Below are 18625 nucleotides of genomic sequence, written 5' to 3' on the forward strand. Positions count from 1 at the left end.
TATGGCACAGCTATGGGGCAACGGTGCAGAGCACTATATGGCACAGCTATGGGGCAATGGTGCAGAGCATTATATGGCACAGCTATGGGGCAACAGCGCAGAGCACTATATGGCACAGCTATGGGGCAACGGCGCAGAGCACTATATGGCACAGCTATGGGGCAACGGTGCAGAGCACTATATGGCACAGCTATGGGGCAATGGTGCAGAGCACTATATGGCACAGCTATGGGGCAACGGTGCAGAGCACTATATGGCACAGCTATGGGGCAATAACGGTGCAGAGCACTATATGGCACAGCTATGGGGCAATGGTGCAGAGCACTATATGGCAGAGCTATGGGGCAACGGTGCAGAGCACTATATGGCACAGCTATGGGGCAATGGTGCAGAGCACTATATGGCAGAGCTATGGGGCAACGGTGCAGAGCACTATATGGCACAGCTATGGGGCAATGGTGCAGAGCACTATATGGCACAGCTATGGGGCAACGGTGCAGAGCATTATATATATGGCACAGCTATCTATGGGGCAACGGTGCAGAGCATTGTATATATGGCACAGCTTTATGTGGAGCATCTATGGGGCCATAATGAACGGTGCAGAGCATTATATATGGCACAGCTTTATGTGGAGCATCTATGGGGCCATAATGAATGGTATGGAGTATCTATTTCTAATTTTGAAATTCACCGGTACCTGCCGCATTTTCCACCCTAGGCTTATACTCGAGTCAATAAGTTTTCCCAGTTTTTTGTGGCAAAATTAGGGGGGTCGGCTTATACTCGAGTATATACGGTATATCTTGGTACCGTGTTAGCCAGTAGATAGAAAAATATTTAGAATTGAGAGTCCTCAGTGGTTGATACCTTTTAATGGCTAACTGAAAAGATGGTAACAAATTGCAAGCTTTCGAGACTACATACGTCTCTTCATCAGGCAAAGACCAAAACAAATTCTGAAGAATCACATATTTATGCACAACATAGTATAGAAAAAAAAAAAAGGGACAGGGGAAAAAAAAACATGGATAAGCCAGGTGACATGAAGCAGAATTACCATGGGTGATAAACAGTTACGTCAATAAATATTGGGCCAATTCTTAGATAAGGATTGTTTTAATGTCCTGTGATTAGGGTCTGGTTCTGTTGTGATGACCCCACATGGTCTGATGGGCAAGTTCATTAGTTGATGTAAAAAGACATAAATCCGTGTGACACATTCATTCCTGCATTTAGAGTGTCAAAGGTCATCATCAGTTACAAGATACCAGGTACATTCAGCTGCGTCACTTCTAATGTGGTGTACCTAATCATTTGTACTAAATGTCCAACTGGGGGTCTGTATGTGGGGGAGACAGGGCAAAAACTGAGAACAAGGATGAACTCTCATCGCCATACAATAAGAGAAAAAAGAATGGATATACCTGTGGCAATACATTTCTGTCTCCCAAATCATAACATTATGGACTGTTGTGAATTCTGTTTGTGGGCTCCCCCGGTGGTGTTTTATGGTAGTGCCACTTATTTGCCTTCTTCTATCCTTGATCACCTGTTGACACCCATTAGGGGAGTTTCCTATTTAAGGCTGCTTGGCTGCTGGTCTGATGCCGGCCAACAATGTATCAGTAGCATTCTGTTGCATTCTCCTGCCTCAAGATCCTGTTCAGCTAAGTTGAATTTTGTTTCTAGTTTATGCTATTTTTGTCCAGCTATTTGCAATGTGACTCTCTGTAGCTGGAAGCTCTCGTGGACTGAAATTGCCACTCCAGTGGCATGAGTTGTCACTGGAGTTTTAAAGTAGTTTCAGGATGGTGTTTTTGAGTAGTGTTTTGAAGTTGACCGTGAAGTGACTCTTTCCTGTACTTCTGCTATCTAGTAAGCGGACCTCACTGTGCTAAATCTGCTGTTCATCCTACGTATGTCTTTTCCTCTTGACTCACCGTCAATATCTGTGGGGGGCTGCTATCTCCTTTTGGGGTTCATCTCTGCAGGTAAGGCAGGCCTGTAGATTCCTCTGATAGGGGTAGTTAGATCTCCGGCTGGCGCGTGGTGTCTAGGGCATCGTAGGAAACACTCCCCGGCTACTTCCAGTGTCGTGTCAGGTTCAGGTCACGGTCACTTTAGTTCCCATCACCCGAGAGCTAGTCCGTTGTTATTTTGATTTCCCTGCCATTGGGAAAATCATAACAGTTTGGCCGGCCACATGTGTTAAAACTATGCACTAAAGCAGGAAAGGATATGAAAAGGTTTTTTTTTTCCTTCTGTGTTTGGAAAGTGCACCTTAGTGCTTATTTGTACTCCTTGCTTAAACTGCAGTCTTCAGCCTTTTTTTTTTTTTTTTTTTCCTCTCCTCTTAATCTCTGAATGGCTTTGGTTACACCTGTTTGAATCATGGATCCACAGAGTTTGGTTGCAGGTCTGAATAACCTGGCTACAAAGGTCCAGAACTTACAAGATTTTGTTATACGTGCTCCAATGTCTGAACCTAAGATCCCTATGCCTGAATTTTTTACCGGAGACAGATCCTGTTTTTTGAATTTCAGAGAGAATTGTAAATTGTTTTTGTCTCTGAAATCTCACTCTGCTGGTGATCCTGCGCAACAGGTTAAGATTGTTATTTCTCTATTGCGGGGTGACCCACAAAGTTGGGCATTTGCATTGTCGCCAGGGGATCCTGCGTTATTAAATGTAGATGCGTTTTTTCTGGCTTTGGGGTTGCTTTATGAAGAACCTAATTTAGAGATTTTGGCTGAGAAAGCCTTGATAGCTCTTTCCCAAGGGCAAGATGAAGCTGAGATATACTGCCAAAAATTTCGTAAATGGTCGGTGCTTACTAAATGGAATGAGTGCACTCTAGCAGCTAATTTCAGAGAAGGTCTCTCTGATGCCGTGAAGGATGTCATGGTGGGGTTCCCTGTGCCTACAGGTCTGAATGATGCCATGAAATTGGCTATCCAGATTGATCGGCGTTTACGGGAGCGCAAATCTGTGCACCATATGGCGGTATCTTCTGAGCAAAAATCTGTGCACCATATGGCGGTATCTTTTGAGCAAAAACCTGTGCACCATATGGCGGTATCTTCTGAGCAAAAACCTGTGCACCATATGGCGGTATCTTCTGAGCAAAAACCTGTGCATTATTTGGCGGTGACCTCTGAAAAGGCACCAGAGCATATGCAATGCGATAGTGTATTGTCTAGAGGCGAACGACAGAATTACAGGCGCAAAAATGGGTTGTGCTTCTATTGTGGAGATCCAGCTCATGTTATATCAGCATGCTCTAAACGCATAAAGAAGGTTGATAAAAAGGTTGATAAATCTTTTTCTATGGGTACCTTGCAGTCTAAATTTCTTTTGTCCGTGACATTGATTTGTACTTTATCATCTGTTACTGTGGATGCTTATGTGGATTCTGGCGCCGCTCTGAGTCTCATGGATTGGTCCTTTGCCAAGCGTTGTGGGTTTGATTTAGAGCCTCTGGAGGTTTCTATTCCCTTAAAGGGTATTGATTCTACACCTTTGGCTAGCAATAAACCACAATATTGGACACAAGTGACTATGCATCTTTCCCCAGACCATCAGGAGATTATTCGTTTCCTTGTGTTATATAATCTACATGACGTATTAGTACTTGGATTACCATGGTTACAAATTCATAATCCAGTCTTGGACTGGAGATCAATGTCTGTGCTGAGCTGGGGATGTCAGGGGATTCATGGGGATGCACCTTTGGTTCCCATTTCTTCATCTACTCCCTCTGAGATCCCAGCATTTCTGTCAGATTTTTATGATGTCTTTCAGGAGCCTAAAACTGATTCTCTCCCCCCTCACAGAGAGGGTGACTGCGCTATTGAGTTGATTCCCGGTAGTAAATTTCCTAAGGGTCGCTTGTTTAATTTGTCTGTACCTGAACATACTGCTATGCGGGAGTATATCAGAGAATCTTTGGAAAAGGGTCATATTCGCCCCTCTTTGTCTCCACTGGGGGCAGGGTTTTTCTTTGTGGGTAAAAAGGATGGTTCATTGAGACCTTGTATCGACTATCGACTTCTGAATAAGATTACAGTTAAATACCAGTACCCGTTACCTTTACTGACTGATCTGTTTGCTCGCATAAAGGGGGCGAAGTGGTTCACTAAGATCGATCTACGTGGTGCGTATAATTTGGTGCGGATTAAGCAGGGGGATGAGTGGAAGACCGCATTTAATACGCCTGAAGGCCATTTTGAGTATTTGGTAATGCCTTTCGGTCTCGCGAATGCCCCTTCCGTTTTTCAGTCCTTTATGCACGATATTTTCCGTGAATATCTGGATAAATTTATGATTGTGTATTTGGATGATATTTTGATTTTTTCGGAGGACTGGGAATCTCATGTTCAACAGGTCAGGAGAGTTTTTCAGGTTTTACGAGCTAATTCTCTATTTGTGAAGGGCTCAAAGTGTATTTTTGGGGTTCAGAGAATTTCCTTTTTGGGATATATTTTTTCCCCTTCATCTATGGAGATGGACCCTGTTAAGGTTCAGGCTATTTGTGATTGGGTACAACCTACTTCTCTAAAGAGTCTTCAGAAATTCTTGGGATTTGCTAATTTCTATCGCCGATTCATAGCGGGTTTTTCTGCCATTGCTAAACCTTTGACTGATTTGACCAAGAAGGGTGCTGATGTTGCTAATTGGTCCTCTGCGGCTGTGGAGGCCTTTCGGGAGCTTAAGCGCCGCTTTTCTTCTGCTCCTGTGTTGCGCCAGCCTGATGTTTCGCTCCCGTTCCAGGTTGAAGTAGATGCTTCCGAGATCGGAGCAGGTGCAGTTTTGTCGCAGAAAGGTCCTGACTGCTCAGTGATGAGACCATGTGCGTTTTTCTCTCGAAAGTTTTCGCCCGCTGAGCGAAATTATGATGTTGGAAATCGGGAGCTCTTGGCCATGAAGTGGGCATTTGAGGAGTGGCGTCATTGGCTTGAGGGTGCTAGACACCAGGTGGTGGTCTTGACTGACCACAAAAATCTAATTTATCTTGAGTCAGCCAGGCGTCTGAATCCTAGACAGGCGCGCTGGTCGTTGTTTTTCTCTCGATTTAACTTTGTGGTTTCATATCTGCCTGGGTCTAAGAATGTGAGGGCGGATGCCCTCTCTAGGAGTTTTGAGCCTGACTCGCCTGGTGATTCCGAACCTACTGGCATCCTGAAGGATGGGGTGATATTGTCAGCTGTCTCCCCAGACCTGCGGCGCTCTTTGCAGGAGTTTCAGGTGGATAGGCCTGATCGCTGTCCGCCTGGTAGACTGTTTGTCCCTGATGACTGGACCAGTAGAGTTATTTCGGAGGTTCACTCTTCCGCGTTGGCAGGTCATCCTGGAATTTTTGGCACCAGGGATCTGGTGTCTAGGTCCTTCTGGTGGCCTTCCTTGTCTCGAGATGTACGTATTTTTGTGCAGTCTTGTGATGTTTGTGCTCGGGCTAAGCCCTGCTGTTCCCGGGCCAGCGGGTTGTTGTTGCCCTTGCCTATTCCTAAGAGGCCTTGGACGCACATCTCTATGGACTTTATTTCTGACCTTCCTGTTTCTCGTAGGATGTCCGTCATCTGGGTGGTGTGTGACCGTTTTTCCAAGATGGTTCACTTGGTACCTTTGCCCAAATTGCCCTCCTCCTCTGAGCTGGTCCCTCTATTTTTTCAGAATGTTGTGCGTTTGCATGGTATTCCTGAGAATATAGTGTCTGACAGGGGTACTCAGTTTGTGTCTAGATTTTGGCGGGCGTTCTGTGCCAGGATGGGCATCGACTTGTCTTTTTCGTCTGCATTCCATCCTCAGACTAATGGCCAGACTGAGCGTACTAATCAGACCTTGGAGACTTACTTGAGGTGTTTTGTGTCCGCTGATCAGGATGATTGGCTTGATTTTTTGCCATTGGCAGAGTTTGCCCTTAACAATCGGGCCAGTTCTGCCACTTTGGTTTCTCCATTTTTTTGTAATTCAGGGTTTCACCCTCGCTTTTCGTCCGGTCAATTGGAGTCTTCGGATTGTCCTGGAGTAGATGCTGTGGTTGATAGAATGCATCAGATTTGGGGACAGGTTGTGGACAATCTGAAGTTGTCCCAGGAGAAGACTCAACAGTTCACTAATCGTCATCGGCGTGTCGGTCCTCGTCTTTGTGTTGGGGACCTGGTTTGGTTGTCTTCTCGATTTGTTCCTATGAAGGTCTCGTCTCCTAAGTTTAAGCCTCGGTTTATCGGCCCTTATAGGATTCTGGAGGTTCTCAATCCTGTGTCCTTTCGTTTGGACCTCCCAGCATCTTTTACTATTCATAATGTTTTTCATCGGTCATTGTTGCGGAGGTATGAGGTGCCGGTTGTTCCGTCTGCTGATCCTCCTGCTCCTGTGCTGGTTGAGGGTGAGTTGGAGTATGTGGTGGAAAAGATCTTGGACTCCCGTGTTTCCAGACGGAAACTTCAGTATCTGGTTAAGTGGAAAGGCTATGGTCAGGAGGATAATTCTTGGGTGACAGCATCTGATGTTCATGCTCCTGATTTGGTTCGTGCATTTCATAGTGCTCATCCAGATCGCCCTGGTGGTTCTGGTGAGGGTTCGGTGCCCCCTCCTTAAGGGGGGGGTACTGTTGTGAATTCTGTTTGTGGGCTCCCCCGGTGGTGTTTTATGGTAGTGCCACTTATTTGCCTTCTTCTATCCTTGATCACCTGTTGACACCCATTAGGGGAGTTTCCTATTTAAGGCTGCTTGGCTGCTGGTCTGATGCCGGCCAACAATGTATCAGTAGCATTCTGTTGCATTCTCCTGCCTCAAGATCCTGTTCAGCTAAGTTGAATTTTGTTTCTAGTTTATGCTATTTTTGTCCAGCTATTTGCAATGTGACTCTCTGTAGCTGGAAGCTCTCGTGGACTGAAATTGCCACTCCAGTGGCATGAGTTGTCACTGGAGTTTTAAAGTAGTTTCAGGATGGTGTTTTTGAGTAGTGTTTTGAAGTTGACCGTGAAGTGACTCTTTCCTGTACTTCTGCTATCTAGTAAGCGGACCTCACTGTGCTAAATCTGCTGTTCATCCTACGTATGTCTTTTCCTCTTGACTCACCGTCAATATCTGTGGGGGGCTGCTATCTCCTTTTGGGGTTCATCTCTGGAGGTAAGGCAGGCCTGTAGATTCCTCTGATAGGGGTAGTTAGATCTCCGGCTGGCGCGTGGTGTCTAGGGCATCGTAGGAAACACTCCCCGGCTACTTCCAGTGTCGTGTCAGGTTCAGGTCACGGTCACTTTAGTTCCCATCACCCGAGAGCTAGTCCGTTGTTATTTTGATTTCCCTGCCATTGGGAAAATCATAACAATGGACATGAAATTACTTGTATTAAAGGGTAACTTCAAATCGCAGAAAGACAGGAGAGTCTGGGAATATAAACTGATGACGACCTTTGACACTCTAAATGCAGGAATGAATGTATCACACGGATTTATGTCTTTTCACATCAACTAATGAACTTGCCCATCAGACCATGTGGGGTCATCACAACAGAACCAGACCCTAATCACAGGACAACAAAACATTCCTTATCTAAGAATTGGCCCAATATTTATGGACGTATCTGTTTATCACCCATGGTAATTCTGCTTCATGTCACCTGGCTTATCCATGGTTTTTTCCCCTCTCCCTTTTTTTTTTTTTTCTATACTATGTTGTGAATAAATATGTGATTCTTCAGAATTTGTTTTAGTCTTTGCCTGATGAAGAGACGTATGTAGTCTCGAAAGCTTGCAATTTGTTACCATCTTTTCAGTTAGCCATTAAAAGGTATCAACCACTGAGGACTCTCAATTCTAAATATTTTTCTTGCACACTCTTGGCATTCTCTTGATGAGCTTCAAGAAGTAGTCACCGGGAATGGTCTACCAACAATCTTGAAGGAGTTCCCAGAGATGCTTAGCACTTGTTGGCCCATAATTTCAGTTGTTTCACACTTTTTTGTTAAGTATATATCTCCACATGTGTTAATTCATAGTTTTGATGCCTTCAGTGAGAATGTACAATTTTCATAGTCATGAAAATACAGAAAAATCTTTAAATGAGGTGTGTCCAAACTTTTGGTCTGTGTGTGTGTGTGTGTGTGTGTATAAATATTATTAAACTTATCATTAACCATCATTGCTGTGTATGCTGCTCTGCCTCCTCTTTTTAGTTGCTTATATTTGTTATTTTATAACATGTCCTTTAGTCTTGTGTTTTTTTGTTATCATGTTTGTTTAATTGTTTGTGTCTCCAATAAAATATCATTTATTAATAGCTACTTTGTGGTGTCGATTACATTTTTCAAGTAGTTTTTATATCAATGTAGTTTCTACCTGCCCACAAGGATGAATCCCCTGAACCCTTCAGGACTGAAGAACAGCATGCCCATGGATTTGAGAACATTACCATAAGCCACCCTCCTTAGGCTGCCATCACACTAGCAGTATTTGGTCAGTATTTTACATCAGTATTTGTAAGCCAAAACCAGGAGTGGAACAAATAGAGGAAAAGTATAATAGAAACATATCCCCACTTCTGCATTTATCACTCACTCCTGGTTTTGGCTTACAAATACTGATGTAAAATACTGACCAAATACTGCTAGTGTGACGGCAGCCTTATTCCTTAGGGTATGTGTCCACGTGCCGTTTTACATCCGGAATAGCAGCGGATTGAACGTTGCGTGGAGCTGCAGCGTTCAATCCGCAGCGTCCAGATGTTACAGCATAGTGGAGGGGATTTTATGAAATCCCGTGTCCACTATGCGTGGTAACACGCACCCGGCGGCCCTGCGATTACGGACATGCGGCGCGTCTTTTTAGATCGCAGCGTGACGCTGCGCCGCCGCAAGGTAAATCACAGGGCCCTATGTGTGGGGTGCGATGATGCCGGATGTGTGCAATGAACACATCCGGCATCATCGCGTCTCCAGAAAGGGGCGGAGCTTTGGGCGGAGCAAGTTTGCCGCTCCGTCCAAACCGCCGGCCATCCTGAAAGTGGACACATACCCTAAGGCTTCTTTCACACTTGCGTCGTTTGGAATCCGTCGCAATGTGTCATTTTGGGGAAAAAACGCATCCTGCAAATGTGCCCGCAAAATGCGTTTTTTGCCCATAGACTTGTATGGACGACGGATCGCGACGTATGGCCATACGTCGCATCCGTCGTACACTGGATGCGTCGTGTTTTGGCGGACCGTCGGCATGAAAAAACGTTCAAGGGGACATTTTTTTGTACGTCGGGTCCGCCATTTCCTACCGCACATGCGCGGCCGGAACTCCGCCCTCCCTCCCTGGACTTTAGAATAGGCAGCGGATGCGTTGAAAAACTGCATCCACTGCCCACGTCATGCCAAATTTTCACAAGGTGCGTTGGTACGTCGCGCCGACGCTTAGCGACGAACCCGTACCGATGCAAGTGTGAAAGAAGCCTAAGGCCTCTTTCACACTTCCGTCTTTCAGCTCCCATCACAATCCGTCGATTTTTGAGAATGCAGGATCCTGCATTTTCTCATAGACTTGTATTAGTGACGGATGGCCATCCGTTTCATCCGTCGTGCACTGGATCCTGCGTAAAAAACGGTCCGTCGGGCAGAGAAAATGTTCAGAGGAACGTTTTTTCTGCACGTCGGAAAATCGGTCAGCGACGCATCCTGCGCTGCCCGTCACTGGCTACAATGGAAGCCTATGGGCGCAGGATCCGTAGTTGACTGTGAAAAGCAGGAATCCAGCGACGGGTCCCGTCTTTTGAAACTGAGCATGCGTGGAAGAATTTCCCATCAGGGAAATTCTCTCTCGTTCACTCTCTTTCTCTTTTTAGTATTGATGCTGCCTATGCAGCATCAATAGTAACAAGATATAATGAATGTGAAAAGTAATTTTAAAAAAAATAAAAAAATCGCAGTATTCTCACCTACCGGCGTCCCACGTAGCGTAACCGATGCTCCCGGCAGTTAGCGTTCCTAGTAATACATTGCGAAATCTCGCAAGAAGTCACGGTCTCTTTAGCAGCCGACATCCCTGCTCAGCTTTGTACAGGCCTCTCTATCACTCTTCAGCAACAGACATCCCTGCTCAGCTTTGTACAGACCTCCTGTCACTCTTTAGCAGCGGACATCCCTGCTCAGCTTTGTACAGACCTCCTGTCACTCTTCAGCAACTGACATCCCTGCTCAGCTTTGTAGAGACCTCCCTGTCACTCTTTAGCAGCCGACATCCCTGCTCAGCTTCTTACAGACCTCCCTATCACTCTTCAGCAGAAGACATCCCTGCTCAGCTTTGTACAGACCTCCTGTCACTCTTTAGCAGCCGACATCCCTGCTCAGCTTTGTACAGACTTCCCTGTCACTCTTCAGCAACCGACATCCCTGCTCAGCTTTGTACAGACTTCCCTATCACTCTTCAGCAGCCGACATCCCTGCTCAGCTTTGTACAGACTTCCCTATCACTCTTCAGCAGCCGACATCCCTGCTCAGCTTCTTACAGACCTCCCTATCACTCTTCAGCAGAAGACATCCCTGCTCAGCTTTGTACAGACCTCCTGTCACTCTTTAGCAGCCGACATCCCTGCTCAGCTTTGTACAGACTTCCCTGTCACTCTTCAGCAACCGACATCCCTGCTCAGCTTTGTACAGACTTCCCTATCACTCTTCAGCAGCCGACATCCCTGCTCAGCTTTGTACAGACTTCCCTATCACTCTTCAGCAGCCGACATCCCTGCTCAGCTTTGTACAGACCTCCTGTCACTCTTTAGCAGCCGACATCCCTGCTCAGCTTCTTACAGACCTCCTGTCACTCTTCCACTCTCAGTTCCATAACCTTCCCACCCTTTCATTTTTCCCTTCTTCAAGGTTGCCAACTTGATTTTGTATTTTTTTTCGGGACAAGTTACCCAACAATCACACACGTTTATTTTCTTTACACATTTAAAAACCATAATCATAATTTTAAAGGGAACCGGTCACCCCGTTTTTTCAGTATGGGATAAAAATACCATTAAATAGGGCCTGAGCTGTGCATTACAATAGTGTATTTTGTGTACCCTGATTCCCCACCTATGCTGCCGAAATACCTTACCAAAGTCGCCGTTTTTGCCTGTCAATCAGGCTGGTCTGGTCAAATGGGCGTGGTGAAATCGCTTCTTCTCCCCCAGATCTTGCTTATCTTTCCGTTGGTGGCATAGTGGTTTGCGCATGCCCAACAGCGGAATGCACTGCACAGCTGAAGAAAAAGAGCACGATCTGCGCTATTCACCGCTTTATCGCTGGCGGCGGCCATCTTTCTGAGGCCACGCGTGCGCAGATGGAGTGCTCTGCTGCCCGGGGCTTCAGGAAAATGGCAGCGGGATGCCGCGCGTGCGCAGATGGAGATCGCGGCGACCATTTTCCTGAAGCCCCGGGCAGCAGAGCACTCCATCTGCTCACGCGCGGCCTCAGGAAGATGGCTGCCGCCAGCGATAAAGCGGTGAATAGCGCAGATCGTGCTCTTTTTCTTCAGCTGTGCAGTGCATTCTGCTGTTGGGCATGCGCAAACCACTACGCCACCAACGGAAAGATAAGCAAGATCTGGGGGAGAAGAAGCGATTTCACCACGCCCATTTGACCAGACCAGCCTGATTGACAGGCGAAAACGGCGACTTTGGTAAGGTATTTCGGCAGCATAGGTGGGGAATCAGGGTCCACAAAATACACTATTGTAATGCACAGCTCAGGCCCTATTTAATGGTATTTTTATCCCATACTGAAAAAACGGGGTGACAGGTTCCCTTTAAAGGGAACCTGACCGCGACTCACTGGCTGCATCTACCAGACCCCGGCTGTATGAATTCATCAATGTGTGACGCAAACACTGCAGCCGCCGGGAGCCGAGATGCACAGGACACTTCTACGCCGCCACCTGCAGTTTTTGCCAGGACTTTCCTTATAAACGCACACAAGACCCGTCACTCCAGGCCAGCGGCCGGGAGAAGCTGCGGGAGACCCTCCTGTCCGTATTGTCTCCTGTGCGGCTCCGTCCCCGGCGGGTACTAAACCATGTTTTTTTCTGAAACGTTCTTGTCCTAGGCCGCACGGACCCGGCCACAATGCGCGGCCAGGCTGGGAGCAGCGAGTCACCCACACGCAGGCATTTCAGGACGACTTGTCAATCATCTAGACTGACAGATCGCTCAGCCAATCAGAGCCTTTGGCTCACAGATCGCGCCAGAGCCGGCTTTCCATGTATGTGTGAAGCCTGGGCCCCGCCCCCTCCAGAGAGCCCTGCCCCCTCCAGAGAGCCCTGCCCCCTCCACAGAGCCCCGCCTCACCCTCCACAGAGCCCCGCCTCACCCTCCACAGAGCCCCGCCTCAGCTGCGGGGCTGTGAGTGACACGGAGGGGTCGCTGTGCCTTTCCTCCCTTCCCTGGAGGCTTCGCTGTAATCAGGCGGCCAGACACAGGCTTTGTGGGAGCGGACTGGGCGGGGACAGCCGGGGACGCTCACGTACACGGGGCAGGCGGCCTGCGGATACAGCATCGTGGACGCGCCCGTCCCTCTCCTCGACTGCTGCCGCTGTAAGGAGCCTCGTCTGCGGCTGGACCGGGGGATTGCACACACGGGGCCCCGGCAGGGGAGGATTCAGCAGCGATATCTCCGGAGGCAACCGCAGCGGCAACATGGCGAGCGCCTCATACCACATCTCCAACCTGCTGGAGAAAATGACGTCCAGCGACAAGGACTTCAGGTGAGAGGCCGCACGGAGCCGAGCCGTGTCACCTGGGCCGTAGCGCCGTGTGCGGGGGACGGGGGCGGCCTGGCTGTCACTGGTGGGCGCTCGGCGGCGGCTGCGACTGGCAGGGCCCGGGGTGAGCGGCCTGGTGGGCACCATGTGCTGCCGCCTGTGCCTGGAGGTGGGGGACGTGGTGGGACCCCTCTATTCCGGGAGTCACTGCAGATGGGAATGGAGCAGACATGGCTGTCAGCTGCCTGTCCCGCCTCATCCGCCAGCATGCACCTCCAGCCTGCCCGCTGTACCGGGGCTGCACCCACAGCCGGTGCCACGGGGCTCTTGTAGGGGAAAGATCACCCGGTCCATCCTGTAGGCACCTGGGACGTCCCGTATAAGACTTGTGGTATAATAATAATCTTTATTTTATATAGCGCTAACATATTCCGCAGCGCTTCACAGTTTTGCACACATTATCATACTAAGACGACCCGTATAAGACTTCTCGGGTAATAAGATGCCCCGTGTGAGACTTGGCGCGCAGCGAGTCGGCCCGTGTGAGACTTGGCGCGCAGCGAGACGGCCCGTGGGAGACTTTGCGCGCAGCGAGTCGGCCCGTGTGAGACTTGGCGCGCAGCGAGTCGGCCCGTGGGAGACTTGGCGCGCAGCGAGACGGCCCGTGTGAGACCCTGTGTACCTTTAGCTACATGATTATGTAGTAACTGTGAGGTTGGCTTGGTTGCTGCTAGAGGTGAGCAGAATGGACCTGGTCCATGCCCCGCTGGGACAGTCCCGTGGACCCCATCCTACCTGCCCACATCCCAGACACCTCTTTTGATTAGAGGTTGTGATTTCTTGGGGGGCCTGCAGATCAGAATAGGTGCCAGGGATGCCCCAGGTAGGATGAGGTCCAGCTACCATGAACTACCAACGTATCAGCTGGATCGGGGTCCTGTGACTTTTTGCTCAGCTCTAGTAGCAGCAGGACAGCGGTTATTTAGCTGCCTAGAATTTCATGTCTTAAAGGGTTATTGGGCTAAACTAGATATATTAATAACCAATAATATTTAATGTTATCACAGTCACACTGTTGGGGTTCCTCAAGGATCAGTCCTAGGCCCCCTCCTCTTCTCTTTGTATACTGCCCCTATTGGACAAATAATCATGATAACAAAATCAGGCAGCATATTAGATACAGACGGGGGGGGGGGGGGGGGGAGAGAGAGAGAGACTAAGCACTAAATAGTGCAAACCAACCCCCCACCGAGAAGAGAAAACAACTCCATAGCAATTAATAATAAAGGAGAAAACTAGGAGCATGCAAATATATTTAGTTAAAACAAGGCTTTATTAGTAAGTATATAATTGAAACGCTTAATAGCACAGTACAAAAAACATACAAAGCACACATGAGTACATAAATTAAGCAAGGATGTGTTTTAAAAAAGAAAGTGGATAAACCCCCGGTGTACACATGCCAGTGAGCCTAATTGTGCATAGCTATGCTACACACAGGCAGCTGCTGCAGACACCCATATTAGTATGATGGTGAGGCAAATGCCAAGTGGCATAAAAGTGAGACACTAGAGTGGCAGCGCTTACCCGTCAGAGACACTAGGCAGGATACACCGGTTAGGGTCCACAGAACGCCACTCTAGTGTCTCACTTTTATGCCACTTGGCATTTGCCTCACCATCATACTAATATGGGTGTCTGCAGCAGCTGCCTGTGTGTAGCATAGCTATGCACAATTAGGCTCACTGGCATGTGTACACCGGGGGTTTATCCACTTTCATTTTTAAAACACATCCTTGCTTAATTTATGTACTCATGTGTGCTTTGTATGTTTTTTGTACTGTGCTATTAAGCGTTTCAATTATATACTTACTAATAAAGCCTTGTTTTAACTAAATATATTTGCATGCTCCTAGTTTTCTCCTTTATTATTAATGGACAAATAATCAGTAGATTTGGTTTCCAGTACCATCTCTATGCTGACGACACCCAATTATACACCTCTTCTCCTGTTATCACGCCGACCTTTTTAGAAAACACCAGTGATTGTCTTACCGCTGTCTCTAACATCATGTCCTCCCTCTATCTGAAACTGAACCTGTCAAAAACTGAACTCCTCGTGTTCTCTCCCTCTACTAACCTACCTTTGCCTGACAGTGCCATCTCCGTGTGCGGTTCCACCATTACTCCAAAGCAACATGCCCGCTGCCTTGGGGTTATCCTTGATTCCGAGCTTTCATTCACCCCCCACATCCGATCACTGGCTCGCTCTTCTTATCTGCATCTCAAAAATATTTATTGAATTCTCCCGTTTCTTACTTTCGACTCTGCAAAAACTCTTACTGTTTCTCTTATTCATTCCCGTCTGGACTATTGTAACTCTCTACTAATCGGCTTCCCTCTTACCAAACTCTCCCCGCTCCAATCTGTCCTGAATGCTGCAGCCAGGATCATATTCCTCACCAACCGTTACACCGATGCCTCTACCTTGTGCCAGTCATTACACTGGCTACCCATCCACTCCAGAATCCAGTACAAAACTACTACCCTCATCCACAAAGCACTCCATGGCTCAGCACCACCCTACATCTCCTCTCTGGTCTCAGTCTACCACCCTACCCGTGCCCTCCGCTAATGACCTCAGGTTAGCATCCTCAATAATCAGAACCTCCCATTCCCGTCTCCAAGACTTTACACGTGCTGCGCCGATTCTTTGGAATGCACTACCTAGGTTAATACGATTAATCCCCAATCCCCACAGTTTTAAGCGTGCCCTAAAAGTGCATTTGTTCAGACTGGCCTACCGCCTCAACGCATTAAAGGGAACCTGTCACCACGTTTTTGGAAGATGGGATAAAAATAGCGTTAAATAGGGGCAGAGGTGGGCGTTACATTAGTGTGTGTGTTATGCGTTTATTACCCACCTAAGTTGCCGAAATAACTTTGCAAAGTCTCCGTTTTCGCCTGTCAATCAGGCTGGTCAGGTCGCATGGGCGTTGTCTTCCCCCAGATTTGGCGTAGTTTTCCGTTGGTGGCGTAGTGGTGTGCGCATGCCCAAAGTCCGGAATCCTCTTCCAGGGGATTTAAAATAGCGCGGTGTTCGTTATTGCATTGGTGATCGGTGGGCGCGGCCATCTTCCTTTGGCCGCGCGTGCGCAGAAGCGGCGCTCTGCTGGCCGCGGCTTCAGGAAAATGGCCGCCGCGATATCCATCTGCGCACGCGCGGCATCCCGCGGCCATTTTCCTGAAGCCGCGGCCAGCAGAGCGCCGCTTCTGCGCACGCGCGGCCAAAGGAAGATGGCCGCGCCCACCGATCACCAATGCAATAACGAACACCGCGCTATTTTAAATCCCCCTGGAAGAGGATTCCGGACTTTGGGCATGCGCACACCACTACGCCACCAACGGAAAACTACGCCAAATCTGGGTGAAGACACCACGCCCATGTGACCTGACCAGCCTGATTGACAGGCGAAAACGGAGACTTTGCAAAGTTATTTCGGCAACTTAGGTGGGTAATAAACGCATAACACACACACTAATGTAATGCCCACCTCTGCCCCTATTTAACGCTATTTTTATCCCATCTTCCAAAAACGTGGTGACAGGTTCCCTTTAACCTAACTATCCCTGTGTGGCCTAATTAAAAAAAAAACAAAAAAAAACCAAAAAAAAAAAAAAAACCAGGTTCCTCGCATCATGTTCTCATACACTTTATGCAGTTAATAGCCCTCTGTGTCTGTACTGCTACATACTTAGGCTGTTAACTGATTCATGCAGCTTTACATGAACACCCGAGCCTTACACTATGGCTGGTCCAAATAACTAAAGCAGTTGTTACCATCCACCTCTCGTGTCTCCCCTTTTCCTCATAGTTTGTAAGCTTGCGAGCAGGGCCCTCATTCCTCCTGGTATCTGTTTTGAACTGTGATTTCTGTTATGCTGTAATGTCTATTGTCTGTACAAGTCCCCTCTATAAGTTGTAAAGCGCTGCGGAATATGTTGGCGCTATATAAATAAAATTATTATTATCATCACAGTCAAGGTAATTGCTTAAAAATTAAAGAAAAATGCTCCAGTTTAAATGAATGCTCTAACAATATTCATTTGAATTAATACAACATACTATACTTTTAGACTATGTGCACACAGCGGTGTATAGATGCTGGCTCATCTGCTGGGCTTTCCCAGGCCAACCTGCATCAGGAAAACACCGGCGCTCATTTTCCTGCGGTGGCTTCACCAGCGTTCTTACATTGGTTCTGTTACTTTATACTGTGAAGTATGGAGATTATCCAGTAGTACAATCCTTGGTTATTTAGGTGATGTGGGAGAGCAGCTAGCCTCCTGTTGGCTCCCCAAGCTGAGGACTCTACCTGGCTGTCTGTACTGGAGAATGAGTGGAGCAGATGTGTGCCTGAAGCTACATTTCATTGGGACATTTTATAGCCCCCATTTTCAATATTGGTGTTTGGGGGACAGAAACTTCATTCATAATTAACATTAACTCCTTTAAAAGGGTGGTTTGAAGTCCAAAGTCATTGCTCACCTAAATCCATATCTGCTTGATGCTATAATCTAAACTGTTTTCTAATATACTTGCATAACAATTTCCCTGTCCTTCCCTAACTACATGATCTGTTTTTCTATTTTATTCAAATGCTTCTTGATAACGCTTTGGGATACTCCAACGTAGTGTCATCGGGTGCAGCCTCTGCCCGGTCCCTGAAATGAAACATCATCAGTGGCGCTTGTTTTAGGGGCTGGGCTAGTCATTATGCGATGTATACAATGATGGTGCACTCTACTGCTGATCTAAGCTGGCAATAATAAGCCGGGAACAAAGTGGGTCGCAAGAATACCCAGTGTGCAAAGACCAGTGAGGTCACTTGCAGGGGCTGCGCTGGTGTCTACATACCATGTATTCTGAAACAGCACTCTGTTGCCAGGTCATTACTGCTGTATGTGAGCCGACAGCAGAGAGTGCGCTGTCATTGTGCACAGAGACTAGTCCAGTCCCTGAAACAAGTGTCACTGATGATGCTTCACTTGAGTATCCCAGCATGTACTGGAATTCTCACAGTAGGTGGAAAAAAAAAATAGAATAGCAGTTGGGAAACGGCAGGGAATTTGTTATGCAAGTATATTAGAAAATGTCTTAGATTAGGGCACTAAACAGATAAAGATTTAGACGGAAAATGACATTGGCCTTCGGACAACCCATTTAAGGAAGTCGCCATTTCTCATTTGTGATATTTCCCACCCCTCCTTCTTCCAAGAGCCTTAACTATAATTCACTTTCTCCATAGCTGTGCAAGGGCTTTTTTGTGCTAAGAGTTGAGGTTTTGTATGACACCATACATACACGTATAAAAAGATGTGACTTGTCTCATGGTAGTTGCAGCCAGTGAACGTCCACTGCTTGCTATTGATAATCAATATTCTGTCAGGGTGGACGTCTGCTCTGATGAAATGGTAAGCGTTGTATCTAAACAGCAGCCGCACATTGGCTGCAATCAGCAGGTAACACAAGTCCCATCTCTCCAGGAACTCTGCAGTGGTGCCACTAGAGGAGGTTTACTGGAGTATACAATGTTTTTATTTTAATCGAGATCCTGAATTCTTTAAGCTGGGCTTGTCCGATAGTGGACATCTCCTTTTAACTTTCCGTGCTGGATATAATTAAGACATTTTTTTTTTAATGTATATAAACTACCTGTCTTAGTACAAGGGTTGTTCATCGGAATGTGCCCTAATGATGCTGAAGGGGCAGAACCAATGTAATTAGCTGGGAAGATATTACATTGCATGGCTACTTATTTACCCTGACTTTTTCCTTGATGGAAATAAATCTTCATTCACAATGTGTTCATGGATTGGATAAAGAGAGAAAGAAAAGC

General features: G+C 47.2%; 1 protein-coding gene across 1 annotated transcript in view; it reads left to right on the plus strand.

Moving 5' to 3' along the window:
- Positions 1 to 12365: 12365 nt before the first annotated feature.
- The window catches only part of CAND1 (cullin associated and neddylation dissociated 1), a 48591-nt gene continuing 42331 nt past the window's right edge, over positions 12366 to 18625 (plus strand). Inside the window, exon 1 of the mRNA XM_077265218.1 lies at positions 12366 to 12728. Coding sequence (XP_077121333.1) covers positions 12661 to 12728 — 68 coding nt within the window. The 5' untranslated portion in view covers positions 12366 to 12660. The remainder of the gene's footprint in view (positions 12729 to 18625) is intronic.

This window comes from Ranitomeya variabilis, chromosome 5 (genome assembly GCF_051348905.1).
Source record: "Ranitomeya variabilis isolate aRanVar5 chromosome 5, aRanVar5.hap1, whole genome shotgun sequence".
Classification (NCBI taxonomy): Eukaryota; Metazoa; Chordata; class Amphibia; order Anura; family Dendrobatidae; genus Ranitomeya; species Ranitomeya variabilis.